The sequence below is a fragment of the Mustelus asterias genome, chromosome 2 (assembly GCF_964213995.1).
Source record: "Mustelus asterias chromosome 2, sMusAst1.hap1.1, whole genome shotgun sequence".
In the NCBI taxonomy this organism is placed as follows: Eukaryota; Metazoa; Chordata; class Chondrichthyes; order Carcharhiniformes; family Triakidae; genus Mustelus; species Mustelus asterias.
Window position 1 is genome coordinate 55,162,301 of NC_135802.1, and position 17,913 is coordinate 55,180,213.

The 17,913-nt window shown below is 41.2% G+C and overlaps 1 protein-coding gene across 1 annotated transcript in view; it reads left to right on the forward strand.

The window, feature by feature from the left end:
- Positions 1-11,463: 11,463 nt before the first annotated feature.
- Positions 11,464-17,913, forward strand: part of gpd1c (glycerol-3-phosphate dehydrogenase 1c) — a 36,842-nt gene continuing 30,392 nt past the window's right edge. Inside the window, exon 1 of the mRNA XM_078235695.1 lies at positions 11,464-11,625. Within this exon, the coding sequence (XP_078091821.1) occupies positions 11,480-11,625 (146 nt within the window). The 5' untranslated portion in view covers positions 11,464-11,479. The remainder of the gene's footprint in view (positions 11,626-17,913) is intronic.

The window sequence follows — 17,913 nt, forward strand, 5'->3', positions numbered from 1 at the left end:
GATGACACCACCATAGTGGATCGGATCTCAAACAATGATGAGACGCAGTACAGTAAAGAGATAGACATTTGGCGAAATAACGCAACGACAATAATCTCTCCCTCAATGTCAGTAAAATGAAGGAGATAATCATTGACTTAAGGAAATGTGGCAGAGGACATGCCCCTGACTACGTCAATGGGGATGAAGTGGAAATAGTCAAGAGCTTCAAGTTTCTAGGTGTTCTGATCACCAACAATCTGTCCCGGACCCTCCACACCAACGCTATAGTTCAAAAAGCTCACTAATGCCTCTACTTTCTCAGAAGGCTGAGGAAATTTGGTATGTCCACTACGTCTCTTACCAATTCTTACAGATGCGCCATAGAAAGCATCCTATCCAGATGTATCAAAGACTGGTTTGGCTTCTGCTCTGACCAAGACCGCAAGAAACTATAAAGGGTATAAAAGGTTGTGAACGTAGCCCAGTACATGATACAAACCAGCCTCCAATCCGTTGACTCCATCTACACTTCCCGCTGCCTCCGAAAAGCAGCCAACATAATCAAGGACCCCACACACCCCAGACTTACTCTCTTCGACCTTCTTCCATTGGGATAAAGATACAAAAGTCTGAGATCACGTACCAACCGACTCAAGCACAGCTTCTTCCCTGCTTCCTTCAGGCTTCTGAATGTACCTACCTTATATTAAGCTGACCATTCTCTACACCCTAGCTATGACTGCAACACATATTCTGCACCCTCTCCTTTTCCTCTACTTTATGAACAGTATGCTTTGCCTGTATAGCGTGCAAGAAACAATGCACTGTATCCCAGTACATGTGACAATAATTAATCAAATCAAATCATCAGCAAATTTAGCAACCATACCTTCAGCTCCTTCATCCAAGTTATTTATATAAATTTTAAAAGTTGATGCCCTCTTGATACTTTTATAGAACCTAATACTATTCCAGATATTTTGTTTGCTCCTGTTTGGGTGAGTGCGAAGGCTTACGTATGTGGACAAATAACTGCATTTACTGCTCAACTTAACAAACACAATACCTCAAAATTGTCCCAATTGATCAAACAAATTCTCATAGTGAACTAACAGTATGTTATTGCAATACCCCAGCATTACACACACAGCTTCTGGCTTTACAGATTGAATTTGATCTTCTCTCTACTAAACAAACTGGAAAGCTTATACTTAGATTACATTGTATATTCTGTGAACATGGTGAAAGAACCAGTGGACTACTGGCTTACCAGCTTTGCCAGTCTGCTTCCTCTCAACTTATTACTGAAATCACCATTCCAACAGGGTCAACCACCGTCGATGATCAGGAGATCAATGATCAATTTAAACTGTTTTATTCCATTCCTTATACCGCAGACTTCCTTTCAGATCCTGGATTATTTCACAATGGTTTTGATAGTATTGGTGGTGCAGTGGTTAGCACTGCTGTTTCACAGCGCCAGGGACCTGGATTTGATTCCCGGCTTGGGTCATTGTCTGTGTGGAGTTTGCATGTTCTCCCCGTGTTTGTGTGGGTTTCCTCCGGGTGCTCCGGTTTCCTCCCACACTCTGAAAGATGTGCTGGTTAGAGGCAGTGACCTGAACAGGCGCTGGAGTGTGGCGACTAGGGGAATTTCACAGTAACGTCATTGCAATGTTAATGGAAACCTACTTGTGACTAAAAAATAAACTTTAACTTTAACTTATTGTCATCCCAGGATTGGAATTTTACCACCCCACCCACCATGGGAATCGGAGCGGGTGAGGGGCGGACAATGGGAAGATCCGTTGACCTCGTGCAGGATTTTACGGTTTCGGGACGAGCGAAGCTGTAATGTCTGTTTCTCTGAGTATGCATTTCTCAAGATGAAATACTAAAGGCAATTAATTCCATGCAAAGTAATAAGGCACTAGGGCCTGATGGATTTCCAACAGAATTTTATTAAAACTTCTCATCACAACTTTCTCCAACATTACTGTCTCCATTTTCAGAATGCTTTCTCTTTAGTCAGTGCAGACTCAATGGGCTGAATGGCCTCTTTCAGCACTATGTGGATTCTGCAGGGATTCTAAAACGCTCCCTCCTACTCTGCGTGAAGTTTGATTTGATTTGATTTGATTTATTGTCACATGTATTAACATACAATGAAAAGTATTGTTTCTTGCGCGCTATACAAAGCGTACCGTTCATAGAGAAAGAAACGAGAAGTGCAGAATGTAGTGTTACAGTCATAGCTAGGGTGTAGAGAAAGATCAACTTAATGCAAGGTAAGTCCATTCAAAAGTTTGACAGCAGCAGGGAAGAAGCTTTTCTTGAGTCAGCTGGTACGTGACCTCAGACTTTTGTATCCTTTTCCCGATGGAAGAAGGTGGAAGAGAGAATGTCCGGGATGCGTGGGGTCCTTAATTATGCTGGCTGCTTTGCCGAGGCAGCGGGAAGTGTAGACAGAATCAATGGATGGGAGGCTGGTTTGCGTGATGGATTGGGCTACATTCATGACCTTTTGTAGTTTCTTGCAGTCTTGGGCAGAGTAGGAGCCGTACCAAATTGTGACACACCCAGAAAGAATGCTTTCTATGGTGCATCTGTAAACATTGGTGAGAGTCGTAGCTGACATGCCAAATTTCCTTCGTCTTCTGAGAAAGTAGAGGTGTTGGTGGGCTTTCTTATCTGTAGTGTCGGCATGGGAGGACCAGGACACATTGTCAGTGATCTGGACACCTAAAAACTTGAAGCTCCCAACTCTTTCTACTTCGTCCCCATTGATGTAGACAGGGGCATGTTCTCCTTTATGCTTCCTGAATTCAATGACAATCTCCTTCATTTTGTTGACATTGAGGGAGAGATTATTTTTGCCGCACAGTTCACCAGATTCTCTATCTCATTCCTGTATTCTGTCTCGTCATTGTTTGAGATCCGACCTACTACGGTGGTGTCGTCAGCAAACGTAAAAATCGAATTGGAGGGGAATTTGGCCACACAGTCATAGGTGTATACGGAGTATAGTAGGGGGCTGAGAACACAGCCTTGTGGGGCACCGGTCTTGAGGATGATCATGGAGGAGGTGTTGATGCCTATCCTTACTGATTGTGGTTGAGTTAGGAAGTTCAGGATTCAGTCGCAAAGGGAGGTGCCGAGGCCCAGGCCATGGAGTTTAGAGATAAGTTTTGTGGGAATAATGGTATTGAAGGCTCAGATGTAGTCAATAAATAGGAGTCTGACATAGGTGTCCTTGTTATCTAGGTGTTCCAGGGTTGAGTGCAGGGCCAGGGAGATGGCGTCTGCTGTGGACCTGTTGCAGTGATAGACAAACTGTAGTGGATCCAGGTAGCCCAGGAGGCTGGAATTGATTCGTGCCATTAGAAGAACTTCATAATGATGGATGTCAGAGCCACCGGCCGATAGTCATTAAGGCTCGCTGCTTAGCTTTTTCTTAGGTATCTTTGTCTGTTCTTTTAAAGGGGGATAAGGATCCTCTGCATTGCAATTCATATTGGCCTATTTTCCTTTTAAACATGGATGTCAAGATATTAGCTAAAGCCTTAACTTTGAACCTATCCTTCCGTCTGTTATCTCTCCTGACCAGACAGGTTTTATACAGGGCAGGCAGTCATTCTCTAATTTAAGGTGTCTTTTCAATCTCATTTATACATTCAACTACTCCTCTTCTTGATGTACTTATAACTATGGATGCAGAAAAGGCTTTTGATAGAATGGAATGGGACTAACTTTTCTTCATTCTTCAAGTATTTGGATAGGATCCATTTTTCTAAAATGGATAGAATTATTGTATTCCTTCCTCGTCACTTCTGCACATACAAATAATATCCACTCAAAACTGAGGTACCAGACAAGACTGTCCCGTTTTCCCCTCTACTTTTCGCTATTGCTATTGAGCCCCTGGCAATTTCACTGTGGAGCTGGGGAAATATGTAGAGTATAATACAAAGAGGAGTTGAACAGAAACTCTCCCTATTTGCTGATATCCTGCTCTATTATCTCTCTGACCTGGCTTCATCTCTCCCACATACTTTCTCTATTCTTGAACAATTGGGTTTCAAAATTAATTTGCAAGAGTGAAGATTTTCCTTTTAACTTTATTGTCAAGAGTTGCTTTTTTCCCCTCCTCCCTTCAAGGTCTCAGTAAACAATTTTTAATATTTAGGAATTTTAATTACTTGATCTCTTAAGCTCCTTTGTTGGAATGTATGAAATAGGACTTAGCACGTTGGTCTAATTAACCCCTTTCATTAACTGGTTGTATATAATCTGTGAAGATTAATATTTTGCCAAAATTTCTATACTTACTTCAATGCATTCCATTGTTTATCTCAAGCGTTTCATCTTGTTGAAATAGACCAATTAATTTCTTCCTTTATTTGGAATAAGAAAACACCCATAATTCATAAAGTTTTTCCACAAAGACCTAAGCATTGAGGCGGTTTGGCACTGCCAAATTTTCAATTTTATTATTGACCTGCTTATGTCCGTAATATTTCTTTTTGGCTTCATTTGGACCTGACTAGTTGAGCCCAGGCCCAATTGGAGGCAGCCTCCTGTCAATCCACATCACCGCCTGTTCTGTTGTGCTCCTCCATTCCTTTCCCATCTGGTCACTTTTCTTCAAACCATATCATTCGGCAGTCGCAACACACTTTGGGCAACAATCTCTCTCTTAATGCAGTCTTTTTGATGCAAATCATTTATTTCCATCTTCATTAGGAGATTCTGCCTTTCAAGTCTGGCACATGAGAGGCATCAAAATCCTTGCTAACTTGTGTATTGAGAACATTTTTACTTTTTCTGCCCTGCACACACTTCTTTCGTTGCTTACAAATCAGAGATTTTGCACGCAAGAAAATCATTCAGTTTCCTTTATTGGCCAACAGATATTAAATTCAAACTAAATCTTTTTAGTAGCGGGTTAATTTCTAAATTATATTCTCTAATCTTTTCACTACACTGCCCTTCACTATCAACCTTAAAAACTCTTTTGAAGCAAGATTTTGATTCAAACTTATTGGAAGAGAAGTGGAAGTTTATTTTCTCTGGCATACATTCCTCATCTGTGTGTGCAAGACAGGGTTGCTTCAACTTAAAATCATATCCATCTATCCAAAGTTTAATTACCTAGGGTTTATCCAAATTTTAATCCAACTTGTGATAAATGCCATACTGCCCCAGCCTCTCTAATTCATGTGTACTGGTCCTGTCCTGATTTGACTTTGACTTGGACAAATATTGTTACATCACTCTCTTTTTTTGTAGCGACACTGAACCTTCTCCAATTACAGCACTCTTTGGAATGGAACCAAATGGCATCCCTCTGACAAAAAATTAGACTGATGCACTCACCTTTTCAATATTATTGGTTAGTCACATTACTCTATGAAATTGGAAGCAGTCTGCCCTGCCCTATTTTACTAATTGGAATTGTGACCTTACACAGAATCTCAAACTTGAGAAAATAAAGTACACGATAAAAGGCTCCACTGATGGATTTTATGTTGCTTGGCAACAGTTCCTAACTTATTTTGAGGAACTACAGCTCTCGACTTTTATATAACTGACATTAATTAGGTTGTGTATATTATATTATGTGAAACTATATCTGTCCTTTGGTTGTTGTTGAATTTCTTAGATTTTTTGGGACTTGGGAGTGTTTTTTCTTTCCTTTTCTTACTTCTTCCTCCTACTTCTCTTTTCCTTTCATTCTTCTTTCTCTTTCTCTTCCAAATGTAAGTTGATTAAGTTATTGCTGTACTGCAAAATATTTTCTGTGCTGTCATTCATTATGATTGTTATTAAAAATTAATAAAAAGAAATAAAAAATGTTGAAGCCCCAGGACTGATCCCTGTTGCACACCACTCATTACATCTTGCCAACCAGAAAATGACCCGTTTATGCCTGTTCTCTGTTTCCTGTTAACTAACCAATCTGCAATCCATGCCAATAAGTTATCCACTACACCGTGAGCTTTTATTTTTCTCAATAATCTTTGATGTGACAACCTATCCAGAAATCTAAGTACAGTGCATTCACTGGTTCTCCTTCATCCACAGCACGTTACTTCTTCGAAGAACTCCAATAAATTGGTTAAGCATGATTTCTCTTTCACAAAACCATGTTGACTCTGCATGATTATCTTGAATTTATCTAAGTGCCCTACGAAAACATCTTTAATAATGGCATCTGCCATTTTTCCTATGACAGATGTTAAGCTAACTGTCCTGTAGTTTACTGCTTTCTGTTTTCCTCCCTTTCTGAATTAAGGAATTACATTCTCTATTTTCCAATCAAATGATAACCTTCACAAATCTAAAGAATTTTGGAAAATTAGAACAAATGCATCAACTACTCACGAATCACTTCTTTTAAAACCCTAGGATGAAGTCCATCTGGACTGAGAGACTTGTCAGTCCACAACTCCTACAATTTGGTCAGTACTACTTCTCTGGTGATTATAATTTTCTTCAGTTCCTTTCTTCCTTTCATTTTTTAATTCATAAGCTATTCCTGGGATGTTACTTATATCCTCAATAATGAAGACTGATTTCTTCCTTAACTCCACTCACTTCCTTGAAATAAAAGTTGTTGGTATAGAAACCCATATAGATCCTAGCTATGCCTACCTTTTTATAGGATATTTGAGACATGCTTTATTCCAGTTCTACTCAGGTGCCCTCTTTCACTTCTTTTTCTGGTACATTGATCACTATATCAGTGCTGTTTTCTGCTGTCGCCCTGAACTGCAAAATTTCATCAACTGTCCTTATTATTCTCAGGACTGTAGTTGTTAGAAGTGACCCTGGGACCTACCGGATTTACGTAGGTGAAGGTACTAGGCAACAGGGGGAAAGAGTCAATGTGTTCGGTTGACCAATGAATTCCTAATTCTGCTATTGGGTAGAATGCTAATGGCCGATGGAGTGTATTAATGTAATTGGATCATCCAGTTTGGATGACAGGTGCTGCGGGAAGATCAAATCTTCAGAAACATAGAACTGTTATGTTCATATGATGTAACGTCAGAGGGAGGGTAGAATCCTCTGACCATCTCTCTCCCAATACGTGTTGGTTAAATAAAACACCTTTTACTGCATACCGTCTTTCGCAAGACTTTGTGCTTGGCTGAATACAAGACTCCCCAGGGGGTTACCTCAAGAAATTCCCCTTACACAAACACATTCATCCCTGTCCTCTACTTTTAGCATTCCAAAGCGACCGTTCCGCCTCTGGCACCCTGGTCCATTCCTCAGTTACCCTCAAAACCCATCCTCTTCCCACAGCACTTTTCATAAAAGTATGGGAGATAGTACCTGCCCTTTTATCTCCTCCTTGCCCATTGTCCAGAATCCTAAATACTCCTAGCCAAAACAGCAATTTCTTCTTTCAACTCAGTGTATTTTATTCTCTGCCCATGATGCAGTCTCCACTACGTGGGGATTGAGTGATCACTTGCAGAGTATTTCCATTAGGTTTGCCAGTTTGACCCTGAAGCTTCTAGTCTCCTGTCATTTTACTTCATTATTCCATTCCCACACATTTTGTTTTCTGTATTAGTTGCTGTTCTGCCTTCATCCTCCTGAATTGTTCCAATAAAGCTCAATGTAAGCTTGAGGAACAGCACCACAACTTACCGCAAAACACTGCGGGTGCTGGAAACCTGAAATAAAAACAGAAAATACTGGCAATACTCAACAGGTCAGGCAGCAAGTATGGAGAGAGAAACAATGTTTCAGGTCAACGACATTTCATCAGACTTTTCATTATTTACTGCACCTTTCAACCGCGCACTTTACAGCCTCCCGGAGAACTGATTTCAACTATTTCAGTTCTGAACCACTGCCCTTTTTTTGAATGGTAGTCATGATGTGGAGATGCTGGCGTTGAACTGGGGTAAACACAGTAAGAAGTTTAACAACACCAGGTTAAAGTCCAACAGGTTTATTTGGTAGCAAAAGCCACACAAGCTTTCGAAGCTCTAAGCCCCTTCTTCAGGTGAGTGGGAATTCTGTTCACAAACAGACTCTTGCAACTCGGCCAACGTTGTCTACCTGATACGCTGCAAGAAAGGATGTCCCGAGGCATGGTACATTGGGGAAACTATGCAGACGCTGCGACAACGGATGAATGAACACCGCTCGACAATCACCAGGCAAGACTGTTCTCTTCCTGTTGGGGAGCACTTCAGCGGTCACGGGCATTCGGCCTCTGATATTCGGGTAAGCGTTCTCCAAGGCGGCCTTCGCGACACACGACAGCGCAGAGTCGCTGAGCAGAAACTGATAGCCAAGTTCCGCACACACAAGGACGGCCTCAACCGGGATATTGGGTTCATGTCACACTATTTGTAACTCCCACAGTTGCGTGGACCTGCAGAGTTTCACTGGCTGTCTTGTCTGGAGACAATACACATCTTTTTAGCCTGTCTTGATGCTCTCTCCACTCCCATTGTTTTGTTTCTTAAAGACTGGATTAGTTGTAAGTATTCGCATTCCAACCATTATTCATGTAAATTGAGTCTGTGTCTTTATAAGCTCTGTTTGTGAACAGAATTCCCACTCACCTGAAGAAGGGGCTTAGAGCTTCGAAAGCTTGTGTGGCTTTTGCTACCAAATAAACCTGTTGGACTTTAACCTGGTGTTGTTAAACTTCTTACTTTTTTTGAATGACAGCGATTGGTGACGATTCTGCTATTCCCATTTACACCTCTCTGGACACATCTTTTGTTTCTTTTGCCCCATTATGCCCTACTCCTCATTCCTTTTGCTATTTAATCTTTCCTGACTTTCACCCCATCACAGACCTTCTCATGTGTTCTTTCCCAGCCTTGAGTCAAAACTGTTACATGTGTGGACACGCTCAGTTTTGCTGAAGTTCCACCACGTCACCCTGTTTCTCTCCAGCTGCCTGACCTGCTGAATGTTTCCAGCATTTTCTGAGTTTTTAGTTCAGTCTTCCAGCATTCATTTCACTTAAAGTTGAAGTTCAAGATGATTTATTAGTGCCACAAGTAGGCTTACATTAGCACTGCAAGTTACTGTGAAAATCCCTAGTCGCCACACTCCGGCACCCTGTTTGGGTACACTGACGGAGAATTTAGCATGGCCAATGCACCTAACCAGCATGTCTTTCAGACTGTGGGAGGAAACCGGAGCACCCGGAGGAAACCCATGCAGACACAGGGAGAATGTGCAAACTCCACACAGACAATGGCCCAAACCGGAAATCGAACTCAGGTCCCTGGCGCTGTGAGGCAGCAATGCTAACCACTAGGCCACTATCCTGCCTTTGTTCCACTGATCCATATCTGCATTAGTTGCTGTTCTGTATTGGTTAGAAAGTTGAGTATTTAATCTACTAAGATTTCCTGGTCCCGCTTCACTTCATCAGTAGCTATTTCAACACTGTTCACGAATACACGTCGCCTATTTTTCCTTCCTAGCTATATCACTCGTTATCATATTATCATGTATTAAGTTTCATCTACCATTGTTCTGCCAACTTTTATATTTTGTCCTAATTCTGGAATTTCTAAGTGGCCTTTTCCAATTCCTAGTTGACGACATCTATAAATTTGACCACTTTGAAATCTTAATTAAACTGGCCTATTTTCAGAGCAATGGAAAGCAACAGAAATGCAGGAATAAGATTCTAATCCTACAATGCTTTTATCCATGTAAACCAATTGAATGCAGAAATGTTTGATTTTACAATTTTAATTTGATCTTCCAGAACTTCAATATGTTGGTGTTGTTGCACAAAAGAGTATTGTACCAAACCAAACTTTTTTTGAATAAAAGGTCAACATTGAGAATGCAAAACTGATGAAATGTCACATTCTGTACATTAACATAACAGAGTTAGTCACTTCAGTCAGAGATTTGGTTTCTCTCCAGACTGTGATCCTCTTTATTTTCTTCCCGACAACTGCAGAGCAGCAGTAACAACCAATATAAAGTTCCAAAGCTCTTCACAGAACCATATTTTTTAAATGGATAGGAGTCATAGGAAGAAAAGAGAAAGTCACCAAAACATTTTAAAGAGGTGGACATTTGAAGAAATTACAAGAGAAAATGTGGAGATATACAGACATTGATGGAAAGAATTCCAGAGTTTAGTAGGTAGATAGCCAAAGGCATCACGATTGTGGGGTTAGTTGCGCTGCTGAAGACTGTTCTTCTTCTTCAGTTCCGATCCACAGTGCCACAACCTCCATCATGGATAGGGTGAGGAGACAGGCCCAGCCCGAATGGCGATCAAACCCTGCATTGTTGATATGTTGCTGCCCAGCCAACTGACTCCCCCAGGGAGTTTGCGTTCCTGTGGCAACATGTGCTTTTACATGCAGGATGTGGTCCAGACGTACAAGTGGTGGTAGTAGAACCACCAACTTTCTTTCCATTCTCTGGCTGAGCAGGAATCTCTCCCAGTCTCAACCCTACCATTGGCATACATTGAAAGGATTTTCAAGTTGATGCTCAACTTGTTTGGCTATGTTATGGATACACCTTCTTTGGCCTGGAGAGGGATTTGAACACAGTAAGAAGTCCAACAACACCAGGTTAAAGTCCAACAGGTTTATTTATTTAACAGAGGGATTTGAACCCAGAGCTTCAGGCTCAGAGACAGCAGCATTACCCACTGTGTCACAAGACCACTCCTAGATAGACATTGGAGGTAGCAGGAGGTGTGACCATGAAGGAATTTAAATACGAACACGTGAATTTTAAAATTGAAGTTTTAGAGCTTATGTAGATCAGCAGGGACAAGGATGATGGAAAAGGCAGGAGATAGAATATAGGGAACAGAAATTTTGATGGGTTAATGGTCCCAGAGGACTGATGACCTTGAGGGCATTAGTGCCATGAAAGTGGTGTCAGCCTACAGGCTAGGATAATGATGGGAGATGGAATTCAATAATGGGGAAGATATGGAGTCAGGGTTAGGTGAGGTTACCCATGGGCTGGTTCACCAATATAAAACAGGATGTAGTGCAGATGCTGTTTGCAGCTTCATCCTTGAAGTGGATACAGTGCTTGCATTTTGACATTGTACCAAATCTGTCCCTGATACTTCATCCCCATGCCCATACATAGCTCCATTCCCAACGCAATCCCATTTTTAATCCATCTCCATTCCCAGCCTAATTCCAATTCCATCCCTAAACTGCTTCCTACCTCAGCACCAGATTCATTCCCAGCCCAGCTCCATTTCCTAGCCTAACTTCAGCCCCATCCCTAAGATGCTTCCCAGTCCAACTCCATTCCCAGCTCCTTTTTCAAGTTCCATTGTCAGCCCATTCCCTTCCCAGCTCCATTTCCATTCCGAGCCCCAGCACCAGCCCCGTTCCCACCCTAGCTCCATTCCCAGTTTCATTTCCATTCCCAGTTCCACCTCCAGTTCTATTCCGAGCTCCATCCTTCACTCTGCAGAGGAGGAGCGTGTCCACGTGATGTGAGGGCTGAACGCATGCCCAGTGCCGGCTGCCGATGCCCTCAGATTGACGCTGTGCTGAGCTTCCCTCCAGCTGCTGCTAGAACAGGTCACTGGCAAATCCCGAGCTGTTCACAAATGGCCGCACCCTTGAAAGTGTGCATTATTGGCTCTGGAAACTGGTGAGTGGAGTGAGGGAGTTGTTGGGAGCTGCTGTGTGTCTGGGCGCCGGGGACTGTCAGCAAGCGTTCACATTGCTAGGGAACCCGGGGTGAAGATTACAATTGTTGCATCGTTTGAAATTCAGCTTATATGGCAATGTATCGACTTTTTCCCGTGTAAATTGCTGTCATATTTTAAACACATGTTTTGTGGAATAATCTGTGGTCCTAGTGTTCACTCTTAACTGCATTAAGTCCTATTTTTGCGAGTTTCCCTGTTGCATGCCATATATAGGGAGAAGATATTTGAACATACTTGCCAGCTTTGAATTGACATTTTGACATTTCAAGTGCAGGATCACCGTTTCACTCGGGGTAATATTAGCTGAGGTTGATATTTAAATGAAGCCCTAATTCACCACGTCAGGGTTATCTGAGAAGATCATCTCATTAAGTGTGTAACATTTAATTTACAGTGTAAGAGTGGATTTATTTTCCCTAAACCTCTTTACATTTATACATTATATTATTACTGTTATATATTCCTTAGCCTTTCTAGTACACACTAGTTTAATGTTCTGTGGCTTGGAAGGTGGCAGAGGAGAGTCTGGGCTTAAACTCCCTGTTTAGTAGTAGTGGGTTGTTCTTGCAGTGATTGGATTCTCCCCAAGAGAAATTCTTACTGTAAACCTGCATTTCACCCTGTTAACTAATCAAATCACTCTTCGCAAGACAATGCTCAGTTATCAAGGTTCTTTATCATCCAACAGTTAAATAAATAACTTGCATGATTTATTTTGCAGGAGCAACAGGGTGGTACAGTGGTTAGCACTGCTGCCTCACAGCACCAAACACCCAGGTTCACCAGACAGCATTGGGTCACTGTCTGTGTGGAGTTTGCACATTCTCCCCGTGTCTGTGTGGGTCTCTTCCGGGTGTTCCAGTTTCCTCCCACAGTCCAAAGATGTGCAGGTTAGGTGGATTGACCAAGCTAAATTGCCCCTTAGTGTCCCAAGTTGTGTAGGTTAGGGGAATTAGTTGGGTAAATATGTGAGTAACAGGGATAGGGTCTGAGTAAGATACTCTGTTGGAGAGTTGGTGCAGACTCAATGGGACAAATGGCCTCCTTCTGCACTGTAGGGATTCTATGATTCAATGACTGATTTATGGTATAGGTCATTGAACTGGTAGATCTGGGAGCATTCTGGCCAAGTTTGCCGATGATACAAAGATAGGTGGAGGGGCAGGTAGTATTGAGGAGGTGGGGAGGCTGCAGAAAGATTTAGACAGTTTAGGAGAGTGGTCCAAGAAGTGGCTGATGAAATTCAACGTGGGCAAGTGCGAGGTCGTACACTTTGGAAAAAAGAATAGAGGCATGGACTATTTTCTAAACGGTGACAAAATTCATAATGCTAAAGTGCAAAGGGACTTGGGAGTCCTAGTCCAGGATTCTCTAAAGGTAAACTTGCAGGTTGAGTCCGTAATTAAGAAAGCAAATGTAATGTTGTCATTTATCTCAAGAGGCTTGGAATACAAAAGCAGGGATGTACTTCTGAGGCTTTATAAAGCACTGGTTAGGCCCCATTTGGAGTACTGTGAGCAATTTTGGGCCCCACACCTCAGGAAGGACATACTGGCACTGGAGCGGGTCCAGCGGAGATTCACACGGATGATCCCAGGAATGGTAGGCCTGACATACGATGAACGTCTGAGGATCGTGGGATTATATTCATTGGAGTTTAGGAGGTTGAGGGGAGATCTGATAGAAACTTACAAGATAATGAACGGCTTAGATAGGATGGACGTAGGGAAGTTGTTTCCATTAACAGGGGAGACTAGGACGCGGGGGCACAGCCTTAGAATAAAAGGGAGTCACTTTAGAACAGAGATGAGGAGAAATTTCTTCAGCCAGAGAGTGGTGGGTCTGTGGAATTCATTGCCACAGAGGGCTGGGGAGGCCGAGACGTTGAGCGTCTTCAAGACAGAAATTGATAAATTCTTGATTTCTCGAGGAATTAAGGGCTATGGGGAGAGAGCGGGTAAATGGAGTTGAAATTAACCATGATTGAATGGTGGAGTGGACTCGATGGGCCGAATGGCCTTACTTCCGCTCCTATGTCTTATGGTCTTATGGTCTTATCACAAACCTAGAGCAATGCTCTGGGGTTCCAGGTTCAAATCTCACCATGGTTGATGGTTATATTTGAATTCTAAAATAAAATCCAAGTTTCTCTTGGTGTGATCTGTGAAAGGTTGGAAGAAGAGCTGGAATTAGTATTGTAAATACTGATGGCTACTAGCCTTCTTGAATTTGAGCTAAAATGGTGCCAATATAAAAACAACTTAATAATGTAGCATTTGTATTGATTACATTTCCAGAATTATGCTAACTATAAATACAATAATCTACAATACATTTGTCTGAGACTGGTTAACATCAATGCCTGGGAATTCATATTTTTTAAATGACATTGAGTGTACTTGATCGTATGGTATTAGATACCAAACTACCAGATCCTCAGTCATTAGATCTACATTTCTACACATTTGTTATTCTTCATGCTTTACACACAAACTGTCCCAGTGAGCATGCATTTTACAGCTCAGCAGGCTGGTACAATACCCATAAATCTATCATTGGAGCAAGAGCGCCAGCCAGATTTAGTAGTACAATGTAAAGATTGGGAACTGCTCAGAAATGCTGAACTCTCAGAAACAGAATTAAAGTAAATGGTAATTTTAAAAGCATCTTTATTTCCAGCCATTCCTAATACAGTTTTCTGCCAATTTGGGCTTATTAATTTGGTGACTTTTCCACCACTTTTGCTTTTGTGTTATTCATTGGAATGAAATAATTTTGATCATTAACCATTGAAATCCAAAGTGTTGGCAACGTCGCTAAAGAAGAGGAAAAACACCAACACACATTGGTTGGACCAAATCACCTATTGTAATTTCTATGTAATGAATATTCTGTTGTGAAGGTAATGAAACAGCGTTATTTACAATGTGATATGTTCATGGAATAAATAAACTGCATAGGTATCTGTTGTCAGATCAAAATATTTGATGGCTACAGTAATAGGTGTTACATTATAACCTATGCATGCTAAACCAGTTCAGTGAATTCTGTTTCAATATTCAACATAAAGTTAACGTAGGTCAGGAGACAATCAGATTGTTAATTAGAACATTGTATGTTAATAGTATGTTGAGCAAAGTGCAAGTTTTCAAAAGGTAATGCAGTCAATAATGCAGACTTGGTTCACCCTACATATTAGGCACAACGCTGGAAATAACAAACGGTTTTATTGCCTTTTAATAGTTTCTCTAAACAAGTGGTGATGTATTTGAGAACTGAGAATTCAATAAAGTTTCAATTTCTTTGTCGTGTTGCAATGAGTTTGCACTTTGGCATATGTTGTCAATTTGGACAAACCAGTTCCTGACAATTATAAATAATGGCAAAATACTGCGGATGCTGGAATCTGAAACAAAAACAGAAAATGCTGGAAAATCTCAGCAGGTCTGACAGAACCTGTGGAGAGAGAATGGAGCCAAAGTTCTGAGTCTTTTTCAGAGCTCTGAGACAATTATAAAGCTTGAAACATTCTGCCAAATATCTCGAGCCTGCTATCAAATGAACAGTAGACAATGCACACACTTTGATTGTGTGAATGAAGTTTTGCATTTGACTGTCTTGATTTTATATAGGTCTTCCTTAAAAGCAAAACATCATTGTGGCAAAGCAGGAAGAAGTGGTTTATATTTTTAGGTTCTCCAGGTAAGGATTTGGATGTTATCCTGTCTGATTCCAGAAATCCTTAGTTATGTTCCCTTCCATAACCTCAGTAGAAAGCTAGTGTTACACTCTGATTCAGGTAGAGCAAAAGCGACAGTTGCAAGTAAAAAGCATATATCCCACTGTTTACTTTGTCATGCTGCCTTAGAAAAAGGAGTCACTTGGCAAGTGGTTGGAATTACCAAGCTGCAGGTCTGACATTCTGTTTTTTTTGTTTTATGTGATATGTAGGTAACTTAATAACAATTCAAATATCAAAGCCCTGGTTAAGGTGAAGTGCTTTTGGTTATGTTGGCCTGGAGATTGTGGTCAATGGTGAGAAAGCTGCCCACAAAAATCCAGCAATCTCTGTGGTGTGGTTTTCCCCTTTTCCAATAGCAGTTTAACTCTGGCACAAAGTCTGCAGCAGCAGTATTGTCAGCAAGCATGTAAGCAACCAGTCACACTGAAGTATTCACATACGGAAAGTTAAAAGCACTTAATTTCTTTTTACTTTTAATTTAATTTTTCAGATAGTGAACTGAATGATATATTTGGATTAGGATTAAAATTAAATTTCAAGGAAGTTTTTATTTTAAATGAATTTTTTGTGAAATTCACAGCACAAGATCTCTACTAGCATCTGAAAAGAGGTCAATATCTCAAGCATGGAACCATCATCAGAACATGTAAAGCTTCTATAACTGAAAGCTAAACCTGACTTCTTTTTTCAGATGGATCTGCTATTTTATTTCCAGCATGCAGGAAGTCTTCAGTTAATGTTGTTAATTCATTCCAGGAAACATGATGTAATGTAAAACAGTCTGTCTGAGACTCAAACCCCCTCTAAGATTCAAGCAAGCTTGCCTTTTTCCTACCTTACCTGATGCCCACCTCTTGCAAGCTTAACGTGGGAGCTACGTGGGAACGCACAGGTGTTGTTAACATGAAACAGCAGCAATGCAATGCAAATGCGTGATTCTAATGTTTATGCAAAATGATATAGTGCAGGTGACATTTCAGATTTCTTACATTTCCAGTTCTTGATCTTTCGGCTGAGTTTTTTTTACTGTTAATTCTTTTTATCCTGGCTCTTCCATTGATATTGCAAACTGGGAGTTTGTGATGAGAGTTAATGTTAAAGCGATGAAATTTGTTGAGCTACATGCTTTTCCTCTGTTTGGTTGTAAGTTAAACTTCAAAGTTTATTTATTAGTGTCATAAGTAGGCTTACGTTAACACTGCATTGAAGTTACTGTTAAAACCCCAGTCGCCACACTCCAGCACCTGTTCGGATACAGGGAGGGAGAATTTTGGCATGGCCATTGCACCTAACTAGCATGCCTTTCGGACTGTGGGAGGAAACCCATGCAGATGGGGAGACCGTGCAAACTCCACACATTCAGTTACCCAAGCCAGGAATCAAACCTGGGTCCCTGGCGCTGTGAAGCAGCAGTGCTAACCACTGTGCCACTGTAAATGTTGGCCAGCCAATGTGGAAAACCATGGTGTCACTAGTCTAAATATTTTCTTTTTAGCTATTTGCAGTTTTTATAATTATAAAATAGCATTTAACTTCTTTGCTAACTCATCCTACAATACTGTATCTCCCACTTTCAAATATTTCTGGCATCTTGGGCGCAACATGCAATAAATTGATTTGAAACATAGAATTGTAGGGAAACAGAGACTAAGCATTTTGAAATTAGAAGGAGCTGTGTAAAATCAGTAAGCAACACCTCAAGTTACTTTATGAGATGCAGCATACATTTAGAAAAGTTTACAAGTATGTGTTCAAAGTCTGAATTAATCATAGAAACCCTACAGTGCAGAAGGAGGCCATTCGGCCCATCGAGTCTGCACCGACCACAATCCCACCCAGGCCCTACCCCCACATATTTTACCATCTAATCCCTCTAACCTACACATCCCAGGGCTCTAAGGGGCAATTTTTCAACCTGGCCAATCAACCTAACCCGCACATCTTTGGACTGTGGGAGGAAACCGGAGCACCCGGAGGAAACCCACGCAGACACAAGGAGAATGTGCAAACTCCACACAGACAGTGACCCGAGCCGGGAATCGAACCCGGGACCCTGGAGCTGTGAAGCAGCAGTGCTAACCACTGTGCTACCGTGCAATAACAAGAACAAAGTGGTAATGGTAATTTGCCCAAGAGCAGTCTTCTTTAAAAAGCATTGAAGTGTTTTCCTTTGTGGTTAAATATTTTGGATATAGGAATTGTTTTCTCTGGCTGTTAGAGATGAGTGAATTCAACGATTACAAACATGATGATGTGCAAACTTGATCAATCTACATTTGCCATTCAGTACAGATAGCCACATATATGAGTGGAATCAGGGGTAGCTCGCCCTTTATTGCCTGTATGCCTTTCTTTAAAAATAGCATAAATTGACCTCCAGTTTAATACACCTTTGGTGTATTTTCAAGTAATTTGGAACTCACTATAATTCCACCTTTCAGCCAAACGTAGCTCTCCTGGAAGAGGTTCAGATATTTAAGATATG